The sequence below is a fragment of the Rhinoraja longicauda genome, chromosome 5 (genome assembly GCF_053455715.1).
Source record: "Rhinoraja longicauda isolate Sanriku21f chromosome 5, sRhiLon1.1, whole genome shotgun sequence".
Classification (NCBI taxonomy): Eukaryota; Metazoa; Chordata; class Chondrichthyes; order Rajiformes; family Arhynchobatidae; genus Rhinoraja; species Rhinoraja longicauda.
In genome coordinates, this window is record NC_135957.1 from 87,032,165 (window position 1) to 87,044,549 (window position 12,385).

At 44.3% G+C, this 12,385-nt stretch overlaps 1 protein-coding gene across 4 annotated transcripts in view; it reads right to left on the reverse strand.

Annotated features, from left to right (window-relative positions):
• LOC144593807 (sodium/calcium exchanger 1-like) overlaps positions 1 to 12,385 on the reverse strand; it is a 220,723-nt gene that overhangs the window by 41,769 nt on the left and 166,569 nt on the right. For all 4 annotated transcript variants that reach the window (XM_078399916.1, XM_078399917.1, XM_078399914.1 and 1 more), the window contains exon 4: positions 9,008 to 9,135. In XM_078399916.1, the coding sequence (XP_078256042.1) occupies positions 9,008 to 9,135 (128 nt within the window). The remainder of the gene's footprint in view (positions 1 to 9,007; positions 9,136 to 12,385) is intronic.

The window sequence follows — 12,385 nt, forward strand, 5'->3', positions numbered from 1 at the left end:
CAGGTCAGGCAGCATCTCAGGAGAGAAGGAATGGTGACGTTTGGGGACGAGACCCTTCTTCAGACTGATGTCAGGGGGGCGGGACAAAGGAAGGATATAGGTGGAGACAGGAAGATAGAGGGAGAACTGGGAAGGAGGAGGGGAAGAGAGGGACAGAGGAACTATCTAAAGTTCTAAAGTTGGAGAAGTCGATGTTCATACCACTGGGCTGCAAGCTGCCCAGGCGAAAAAAAAATGTTGACGTTTAATTTGACGTTTCGGGTCGAGACAAAAGTCCCGCCCCCCCCTGACATCAGTCTGAAGAAGGGTCTCGACCCGACACGTCACCCATTCCTTATCTCCTGAGATACTGCCTGACCCGCTGAGTTACTCCAGCATTTTGTGATACCTTCATCACATAAAGTAATACATTAAAAAATTCTTGTAAGAGATTAATCTTATTCATTGCTATTTTTCTACCTATAGAACTATAATGCATGTCTGCTAAAGATATGAACATTCTAACTTTTTAAAATTCCACAGAGTTTGTAAGATAAAACTGAGTTATGAGAAAATGTTTTCGTGCGAGGTCACACACGTGGCCAGTCTTATTTGACCTCTGACCCTAAACAAACATTGTCAGCATAACATGTAAAAATTTCACTTAATAAACTTCGACATATACAAGTCGTATATACAGTACAAAACAATATACCTGTAATGCTTTCAGAATTAGAAGAGATGCATCCCACAATTTTTCATATATTTGGTCACACACGTGACTAAGAATGGCCCATACCAGATTGAAACTTAAACTGTCTGAAGAAGGGTCTCGACCCGAAACGACACCCATTCCTTCTCTCCTGAGATGCTGCCTGACCTGCTGAGTTACTCCAGCATCTTGTGAATAGAAACTTAAACTCTTATCAGTTCCATATCACTATTGCCCCATCAAATGTTTTGAATTGCTTTAAAATAGATTATTTTTAGAGTCAGTCATACAGCATGGAAACAGGCCCTTCGACCCAGCTCATTCATGCTGACCAAGATGCCCTAGACAAGATAGCCCCACATCTGTATGGCACGGTGGCGCGGCGGTAGAGTTGCTGCCTTACGGAGACCCGGGTTCCATCCCCACTACGGGTGCTGTCTGTACGGAGTTGGTACGTTCTCCCCGTGGATTTTCTCCAAGATCATCGGTTTCCTCCCACACTCCAAAGACGTGCAGGTTTGTAGGTTAATTGGCTTGGTAAATGTTTAAAAAAATGTCCCTAGTGGGTATAGGATAGTGTTAATATGCAGGGATCGCTGGTCGGCGCGGACCCGTTGGGCCGAAGGGCCTGTTTCTCCGCTGTATCTCTAAACTAAACTAAAATCTCTAGACCGTTCCTATCCATGTACCTGATAAAGTGTCTTAGAAATGCTGTGAAAGTACCAACCTCAACCAACTCCTCTGGTAGCTCATTCCCTTTACTCACTACTCTGTGGGGAATATTTTGCTTCTATGGTTCCTTTTAAATATTGTTTCTATCATTGTAAACATATGTCCCCTTATAATTTATTCCTCAACCCAGAGTAAAAGAGTGTGCAATAAATAGACAATAGGTGCAGGAGGAGGCCATTCGGCCCTTCGTGCCAGCACCGCCATTCACTGTGATCATGGCTGATCATTCTCAATCAGTACCCCGTTCCTGCCTTCTCCCCATACCCCCTGACTCCACTATCTTTAAGAGCTCTATCTAACTCTCTTTTGAAAGCATCCAGAGAATTGGCCTCCACTGCCTTCTGAGGCAGAGAATTCCACAGATTCACAACTCTGAGTGAAAAGGTTTTTCCGCATCTCCGTTCTAAATGGCATACCCCTTATTTTTAAACTGTGGCCCCTGGTTCAGGACTCCCCCAAAATCGGGAACATGTTTGCTGCCTCCAGCGTGACCAATCCCTTAATAATCTTATATGTTTCAATAAGATCCCCTCTCATCCTTCTAAATTCCAGTGGAGCCCAGCTGCTCCAGTCTTTCAACATATGACAGTCCCGCCATCCTGGGAATTAACCTGGTGAACCTACGCTGCACGCCCTCAATAGCAAGAATGTCCTTCCTCAAATTTGGAGACCAAAACTGCACACAGGTGTAGTCTCATTGGGGCCCTGAACAACTGCAGAAGGACCTCTTTGCTCCTATACTTAACTCCTCTTGTTATGAAGGCCAACATGCCATTAGCTTTCTTCACTGCCTGCTGTACCTGCGCACTTCCTTTCAGTGACTGATGCACTAGGACACCCAGATCTCGTTGTACGTCCCCTTTTCCTAACTTGACACCATTCAGATAATACTCTGCCTCCCTATTCTTACCACCAAAGTGGATAACCTCACACTTATCCACATTAAACTGCATCTGACATGCATCCGCCCAACATCTGAAACAAGCAGATCTGGTCATGGATTCCCCAATTCCTCTCCTGATTTTGTACACCGCTCTAAGATCACCCCTCAGCCTGCACTCCAAGGAATAGTCCTAGTCTGTCCAATCTCTCCCAATAGCCCAGGCCCTAGTGTCCTGGCAACATCCTCAAATCTTCTCTGTACTCTTTTTAGCTTAGTGACATCCTTTCTGAAGGAAGGTGAGAAAAACTGAACACAGTTCTCCAGGTGTGTCCTCACCCAACTGATTGTACTTCATCTGCCAGGGTATTGAGTATAGAAGTTGAGGAATTATGTTACCAACTATAACATAACATCCCAACTTCTATACTCAATACCCTGATGGATGAAGGCTAATGTCCCAAATGCTTCCTTGACCAGCCTATCCACCTGTGACATCAAGAGCAGTTACTAGTTTTGGAGTTCTTGTTTAGTTTAGTTTAGTTTAGAGATACAGCGCGGAAACAGGCCCTTTCGGCCCACCGGGTCTGTGCCGACTAGCGATCCCCGCACATTAACACGATCCTACACCTACTAGGGACAATTAAAAAAAATAAATTACCAAGCCAATTAACCTACAAACCTGCACATCTTTGGAGTGTGGGAGGAAACCGAAGATCTTGGAGAAACCCACGCAGGTCACGGGGAGAACGTACAAACTCCGTACAGACAGCACCCATAGTCGGGATGGAACCCGGGTCTCCGGCGCTGCATTCGCCGTAAGGCAGCAACTCTACCGCTGCGCCACCGTGCCGCCCTAAATTGTCATTGGTTAATTTATCAGGGTGCATGTGAATTCATTGACCAGATCCATTTTTTCTCTTTAAGACACCAAGCAAATAAGTAACATACTACACTCGGAAAAACTTTGGTAAACAATAGGAGGAAAGGGTGAGAGATCTCGGCCAAACAAGGGCAAATGACACTAACTTTTCAGGTGTGTGGGAAGGAGAGAAGTTTAATAGGAACTCGAGTGGCAGCTTTTTTAAAAATACATACAGGTATGTGGAACGAGCTCCTAGAAAAGGTAGGTGGGAAAGAAAACTGCAGATGCTGGTTTATATCGAAGGTAGACAAAATGCTGGAGTAACTCAGCGGGTCAGGCAGCATCTCTGGAGAGAAGGAATGGGTGACGTTTCGGGTCGAGACCACCCGAAACGTCAGCCATTCTTTCTCTCCAGAGTTGCTGCCTGACCCGCTGAGTTACTCCAGCACTCTGAAACGTCACCTATCCATGTTCTCCACAGATGCTGCCTGACCCGCTGAGTTACTCCAGCACTCTGTGAAACGTCACCTATCCATGTTCTCCTGAGATGCTGCCTGACCCGCTGAGTTACTCCAGCACTCTGTGTCTCCCAGAGAAGGTAGTCGAGGTAGGTACTATCACAATGTTTGAAAGTCATTTGGTCAGGATAGGTTTGGAGGGATATGGGCCAAACGCAGGCAAGAGGAGTAGTGTGGATGGTCGGCATCAGCAAGTTGGGCCGAAGGGCCTGTTTCCATATTGCTTTACTCTGGGGCTCTTAGATGGGGTATCTTGGACGGCATGCACGCGTCAGGTTGAAGGGCCAGTTTATATGCTGTCTGACTGACTTAATTGGTCTTATTAATGAATGCTATAGCATCCTGGATATCCACTGAATAGACAGACTGGGCATAATTTCATCTGAAAGATGATGGCTCAGCAACTACCGCTTTCCTCTCGGGACGGCGTTGAACAATCAGGAATGAGATTTAATTTAACCTTGCCAACCAGCAGAGCTAAACCGAATTTTTAGTTCTTATATATGAATCAAGAATTCAGTGGAGCTCCCCGAAGCAGAATCCCAAAGGAAATGTTCAAAAAGGAAGAAAAGCTGAGGCAAGGGAGAAAGTATCCGAGATAGAGTGCAACCTGCAGCAGCGGGGGACATGAACAACATGGCCTGGCTCTGCGGACACCTGCAGTAGGGTCAGTCCTTGACCAGACGCTGCCAGGACAATGGGGCCTTAAGACCAAAAGATTACATTTATAACAACTCCAAGCTTGATGGATACAAGGACTGGACAAGTTAGATGCAGGAAAAATGTTCCCAATGTTGGGGGAGTCCAGAACCAGGGGCCACACAGTCTAAGAATAAAGGGGGGGGGGGGGCATTTAAAACTGAGGTGAGAAGAAACTTTTTCACCCAGAGAGCTGTGAATTTGTGGAATTCTCTGCCACAGAGGGCAGTGGAGGCCAATTCACTGGATGAATTTAAAAGATAGTTAGATAGAGCTCTCGGGGCTAGTGGAATCAAGGGATATGGGGAGAAGGCAGGCACAGGTTACTGATTGTGGATGATCAGCCATGATCACAATGAATGGCGGTGCTGGCTCGAAAGGCCAAATGACCTCCTCCTGCACCTATTTTCTATAATTCCATGTTCTTACACTCTTGTACTTGGGTATGATTACGCTCATGTATGATAATAGACGATAGACAATAGGTGCAGGAGTAGGCCATCTGGCCCAGCACCACCATTCAATGTGATCATGGCTGATCATCCACAATCAGTACCCCGTTCCTGCCTTCTCCCCATACCTCCTGACTCTGCTATCCTTAAGAGCTCTATCTAGCTCTCTCTTGAAATCATCCAGAGAATTGGCCTCCACTGCGTTCTGAGGCAGAGAATTCCATGAAGTGCCCATGTATAACAAGATTTTTACTGAACTGGATGGAAAGATTAAATATAACTGTACCTAGGTACATGTGACAACAAAGTACCATTGGACCGCGGGGCGCGGCGGTAGAGTTGCTGCCTCACAGCGCCAGAGACCTGGGTTCCATCCTGACCACAGGTGCTGTCTGTACAGAATGTGTACGTTCTCCGTGACCTGCGTGGATTTTCTCTGGGATCTCCAGTTTTCTCCCACATCCAAAGATGTATAGGCTTTTCTAGGCTTGGTATAATTGTCCCGAATGTATGGTAGGATATCGTTAGTGTACGGGGATCGCTGGTAAGTGCAGACTCGGTGGGCCGAAGGGCCTGTTTCAGCACTGTATCTCTAAACTAATGGAGAGAGTAGGCTTACACGTGAATATGATAACAGAGTAAAACAGTGCTGCAGGAACTCAGCGGGTAAGGCAGCATCTGTGGAGGGAAAGGACAGAATGCGTTGATTTCAGCACCTGCACCTGTGTCTCAGAATATTGATGTGCCAGTTACGTGAAAGAAGTTACAAGAGACATTTGGAAATATTTTCCAAAACAAGGGCACTCCAGCGGAAAGAGCAACATATGGGATGTGAGAAAGGCAGATTAAGTTGACGGCTAATTAACTTGTGGTCCCGAGAGGCAGCAAATCATGTTAGGTTTTAGATAGCATGTAGAAGGGAAAATCTGTTGCCATGGATGGGTATCTAAAAATGGCATTTGGAAATGGCCTGTCCAGAAAAACAGATGTGTTGTGTGCCGGTGGATGGAAGGGAGTGACAAGTTTAACCAGTTTTGATCATTTTCAAGATTTACAAAAGGTAACATAGAACCGTGAGTAGAAAGCAAAGTGAACGGGTTACATTCTGCACCCTACAACGTGGCGATCATCACTAATACTGTAGTTTACTCATCATGCGTAAACAAACGTGCCATAATTCAACAGGAGCAGTCACAGGATCTTTAGAAGATTAAAAGTTAATTCTTAGAACAGTCACTCGGGTATATTGGAACTGCTACATTTTACTGCCTCAAGTCAAATGTTTTTGACGCACTGAACACCAATCTGCTCTAATGAGAAATACATTTAAAAGTGTGTCAAGTCAAGCAGGACTGGTACACAGATAACAAAGATTTGGAGGGATAGGGACTAAACATAGACAAATGGGACAGAACGTGGACACATGGGACTAAACGTGGACACATGGGACTAACGTTTCAGCTCTTCCTCCCCCTCTCCCTCCCTCTCTCTCTCTTCTTCCCCTTTCTCTCCCCTCTCTCTTCCTCCCCCTCTCTCTCTCTCTCTCTCTCTTCCTCCCCTTCTCTCTCCCTTCCTCACCCCTCTCTCTCTTCCTCCCCCCCTCTCTCTCTCTCTCCTCCCCCCCCCCCCCCCAAAACTTCCCCTATCACGTCTGAAACATTGACCTGCCATTTGTGATGTGACCTTCTCTCAACCAAGTCTTTAATGGCCACAACATCATAGTTCCACAAAAAAGTGCCAGAGTAGCTTAGTGGGTCAGGCAATATCTCTGGAGAACACGGAAGTTCCATGTCCTGATGTAGAGTTTAAGGGCAAGTTAATCTGCTTTGCTCATTGCTAAACTGAGCATTACACACTGAAATAAAGACTTCAGCCTCGGCATGCTGATTAACCTCTCCCTGCCAGTCCTGTCAAACGTGCTTGTTCTAACCTCCACCTTCCTATCGTTCCCTTCACTTGCTGACCTGCTACTCTGGCTTCCATCTCCTCCCCACTACTCTCGATTAAACCCTGACCAACCGCACTCGTGGACTTTCCCGCAAGACTAATGGTCCAAGTGCAACCCACCCCTATTGTGCAGGTCATATCTGCCTGGAAGAGAGCCCGGTGACCTGCATAATCTGAAACCTTCTCTCTCGCACCATCTTCTGACGTCACGTATTGAACTATCATCGTCGTGGCTATCTCTCGAGGCCGAGGACGATGGTCTACGTTCCGTTGTGTTTATGAACTCTCAGGTGCTTATGAGTCCAATCCTGGCTTTGAAGGTTCTTCGGCATTCAGGGCAGGTCATTCCAGATGTCAGATCGGGCTTTGGTTGTGCTGCCTCTCTTTCCGTTTCCTTCTCTTCTCTCCTAATTCTGTGCATCTGTTGGCTTTGAAGGTCGCTGGTCCTTTTTGGATGATGGTTTACCAGTTTCCTGTCCTTGGCGGTGGTGATTCTGATATGCATCAGAAACCTGGACAATATATCAACGCCATCTGAAAACACTTGAAAAGTTCCATCAACGATGTCTTCGAAGCAGCTTAAATATCAGCTGGGAAGACCGAAGAACCAACTTCAGCGCGCTGAATGAAGCAAAACCATCAAGCATCAAAGCCTCTGTCATCAAGAACCAACTAAGATGGAGCAGTCATGCTGTTCGGATGGAAGACGAGTGTCTACCAAAGCAAGCCTTCTACTCCCAGCTTAAAGAAGGCAAACGTAAAAGAGGTGGACAAAAGAGGTTCAAAGACACCTTAAAAGCCAGCATGAAGAAATGTGAAAAGGACATCGACAATTGAACTATACTCTCCACTTGCTTGCATTACTATTTTGTGGTACATTAGTAATCCTGAATTTACATGTATATACAGAACTTTTTGTTGCTGTTTATTACGGGTTTTCTGCGGGACTTTTTAAATTGCTTTATTCTTAAAGTATTAATATTGAAAATTCTGGGCCATTCTTAGCCAGAGGTCAAATATGACTGGTCACCTCTTGAGGTCACACACATGACCAGTCGTATTTGACCTTTGACTCTAAACAAATATTGTCAGGTTAACATATAAAAATTTTACTTGATAAACTTCAACATATATAAGTCCTATATACAGTACAAAACAATATACCCGTAATGCTTTCAGAATTAGAAGAGATGTATTCCACAATTGTTCCCATTTTTGGTCACACACGTGACTAAGAATGGCCCTTTGCAAAGACAGCTCATCATTACTACAAAGTAGCAAACTGCTTGGCAAACATGACTCTGATCACCTTGCCTTCCTCCCCCTCCACAACCTCCGCCCTTCCTTTGACTCCATCTACACCTCACGCTGCCTTGGCACGGCCAGCAGCATAATCAAGGACCAGTCGCACCCTGGTCACTCCCTTCCTCCCATCGGGCAAAAAAATATATAGAAGTGTGAAAACGCACCTCCATATTCAGGTGCAGTTTCTTTCCAGCTGTTATCAGGCAGCTGAATCATCCTACCACAAGAAGCTGAGAAGGTTGTTGGCTGCAACCTTCCCCCCATTGATGAACTGTACACTGCAAGGGTCAGGAAGCGAGCGGGCTAGATCATCTCTGACCCCTCTCACCCATGCCACAAACTCTTTGAAGCACTTCCCTCTGGAATGCGACTCCGGACTGTCAAAGCAGCCACAGCCAAACATAAAAACAGCTTTTGTCCGCAAGTAGTAGCTCTACTCAATAACCAGAAATCTGTAGCCTCTTTTTGCTCTGGTTTATTTCACTCACACGTTTAAACCGTAATGTGTATTCTTAATGTTTTAATGTTTTATGCTTTATTCTTAAATGTTTACTGTATGTTCCTGTTGTTACTTGTGAGCGGAGCACCAAGGCACATTCCTTGAATGTGCACATACTTGGCCAATAAACGTATCCATACATTCAACCAGAGAGCGGTCCTGAATTACTATCTACCGCATTGGTGACCCTCGGACTATCTTTGATATAACTAAACGGTATTCCCTTATATATTTGTGCACTGTAAACGGCTCAATAGTAATCACATATTGTCTTTCTGCTGACTGGTTAGCACGCAACAAAAGGTTTTCACTGTACCTCGGTACATGTGGCAATGAACTAAACTGAACTTGCCGGTACAGATGCTGGACATAACAGCAACAACTCTGACATTTGATAATGGGAAGCTGGCATTCAGTACCTTAAATTCATACGATTCTTCGATTACGATCTCCAACTTGGTGTGTTCTCCCAGCACGGGACGGCCCATTTCGGCGATCCGTTTCTCCTCCTCATCTTTGTTCATTATGGCTTTATCTTCAGCGTTACCTGCAACACAGTCATACAACTAGATATCAACAGAAACTAAAATTAAACTAGTTACATGTAACCTTTACTGCACTTACCACATTTGTCGACTTTTCTACCATTCCCTAACTTCATTTTTGCTGCAAGACAATTTTTTAGATTGCAAAAATATATATTCTTAAAACCTTAACATTGAAAACATTACACAATGTGGCTGTGCCACAGAACAGCTACAAGTAGAATTTTTCCATTATATACCTAATATAACAAATAGTAAAAGGAAGATCCAGATCAAGAAAGACAAAACATTTTATATATGGAGGAATAATTAAAGAAATGTCTTGCACGAAATATCAAAATGATTAAGCTGTGAAATGGAGTAGCTGGAACAATGTGGAAGATGCTCATTATGGATGGTAAAGGAGGTGATTGGTGGAGTCTTTAACTAAAAATCTAAAAGGTATTAATCAAGCTTTGGTTACATAGGTCTGCACAAACCTGTCAGTGCAAAACAGAGAGCTTTCCAAAATCAATTTTCCCTTCAGCTTTGTTTACTAATACGCTGCAAAACAGCAAGATTTATTTTGAGTGATACTACGTGCTCTCATCTTATAATAGGCAAAAACAATGAATGTAATATTTTGTGAAAAGAGCTTCTACAGATTTCTAAAGCCGGTGGCGTGGGATGGAAAGCTGTCCAAACTTGTCCATGCCTCAACCAAGCTACACCCATGTTACGCCTAGCCTTTTCCACCCATGTACCGGTCCAAGTGTCTTAAATCTTGAACCTTCCTCAACTACATCCTCTCTTCCACTGCCATGTTAACAACTAGCAATGGTGCATGGATGAATGCACAGTACTTCCTCTTCTATCCACTGGTAAACAGTAATACAAAAAAACAGATGGGCTCTTCTACCTGGGTGTAAAATAAACCATAGGAGAGGTCTGCACGAGGGAATATTTACATGCAAGTTTAATAAGAAATCCCAAGGCATTGTTTCAATTATCGGTAACATATTAAAACCCTACCACCCAGATCACTTAAATGGCAGGGGATCCAATTTTAGGTTGTATTGATTATAATTTAGAGGCGAGAGTTGGCTGACTCGGTAATAAATGTGTGCCATAATGGTTAGAACCAAGAATGAAATGCAGATTGCATCACGTTCAATATATTGTGTAAATAGAACATATCAAACTCAAGAAAGTGTTAATCGGAATTCTAAATGTCAAGGATTGTGTAAAATTGATGTTCGGGGATGGATATTTTAGGAAACATTTGTTACTTTGCAGTGCGTCTAACATTACTTTCAGGGGATGAAATCACCTGTTATATGGCAATTTTACCACAAACCCAAATATTTTTTTGAAAGTTACCCAAAATGTGTTTATTCATTTTTCAGCGATAAGCTTTCAAGTGCGTGCTTCATGGAAAAATACAGCACCGGAATAGACCAAGATATACTAATCTCCTCTGCCTGCATGGGATCCATACCCCTCCATATCGCTATTTAAAGCCTCTTAATCACCACTATTGCATCTGTCTCCACCACCACCCCAGCCAGCACATTCCACACACTCACCACCATGTGTAAAAAATAAATTTCCTTGCACCGTAAAATCCCTTCTCTCCTTAAAGGTTTGCCCTCTAGTCTTTGACATGTCCGCCCTTGGGATAAGGTTCTGACAGTGGCCTGTCAGATGCCAGTGCTATTGAGGCAGTGCAGCGTAGGTTCACCAGGTTAATCCCCTGGGATGGCGGGACTGTCATATGAGGAAAGATTGGAAAGACTGGGCTTGTATTCACTGGAGTTTAGAGGATGAGAGGGGATCTTATAGAGACGTATAAAATTATGAAAGAACTGGACAAGCTAGATGCAGGAAAAATGTTCCCAATGTTGGGGGAGTCCAGAACCAGGGGCCACAGTCTACAAATAAAGGGGAGGCCATTTAAAACCGAGGTGAGAAGGAACCTTTTCACCCAGAGAGTTGTGAATTTGTGGAATTCTCTGCCACAGAGGGCAGTGGAGGCCAATTTACTGGATGAATTTAAAAGAGAGTTGGATAGAGCTCTCGGGGCTAGTGGAATCAAGAATCAATTTCACAAATACACAACTCTCTGGGTGAAAAAGTTCCTTCTCACCTCAGTTTTAAATGGCCTCCCCTTTATTCTAAGACTGTGGCCCCTGGTTCTGGACTCGCCCAACATTGGGAACATTTTTCCTGCATCTAGCTTGCCCAGTCCTTTTATAATTTTATACGTCTCTATAAGATCCCCTCTCATCCTTCTAAACTCCAGTGAATACAATACAATACAATACAATACAATATATCTTTATTGTCATTGTACCCAGGGGTACAACGAGATTGGGAATGCGCCTAGCCTTTTCAATCTTTCCTCATGTGACTCTCCCGCCATCCCAGGGATTAATCTCGTGAACCTACGCTGCACTGCCTCAGGGCTGTAGGGAAGTTGGACGCTGATCTTGCCTCGAGATAATACAGACAACTGGGCTCTTCCTCAGCTGCCATCATTGTGGGATTAAGGAAATTATACAACCCCATAATGACTTAACATTCAATATTCAAACAGAAAGTATGTCACAAATGCACAAGACCTGCTCGTCACGAAGACTAGAAAGTTTATGCTGATGAAGCATTTGTTATCGAAAGATGTTCATTCCCATCTAGTTGGGATAGTGGGAAAGAAAATGGTGGCGGTATGGGAGATGGGGCACAGGGAAAAGGAGGTTTTATATACCCACATGTGGACCCGTTGGACCCAAACCTCGCTTGCATTGGTGCAGCACCCTCTCTCCCCCTCTCTCTCCTCCCCTCTCCCCCCACTTCCTCCTCCCACCCTCGGAGATAGATTTAAACTTTAAAATGTGAATAACTTTAAAAATATAACACTGATTTCAAACTTCGTCCATTAGCACCAAAGGGACGAGTGAGTAAGGTGGGCCTAAAATCGTCGCGCAATCTTGTACCGTTTTTGGCTGTAGTTCAGGAACAAACAAACAAATGAGTTTTAGTATATAGAAGATCGATAAATATATAGATTATAGCCTGCAGTGATTTATGACCTGCAATCAACACTGGAGACAAGGAATCACACCAACTAGCTATTCAACACAATAAGAACAAGCTAGCACATATGCCTCAGTTTTCACCCAGTCCACTAGGTCAGAGCTGTACAGGATGGAAACAGGCCTGTCGGCCAACCTTATCCATGCTGACCAAGTGGGCATGCTGGGCTAATCCCATTTG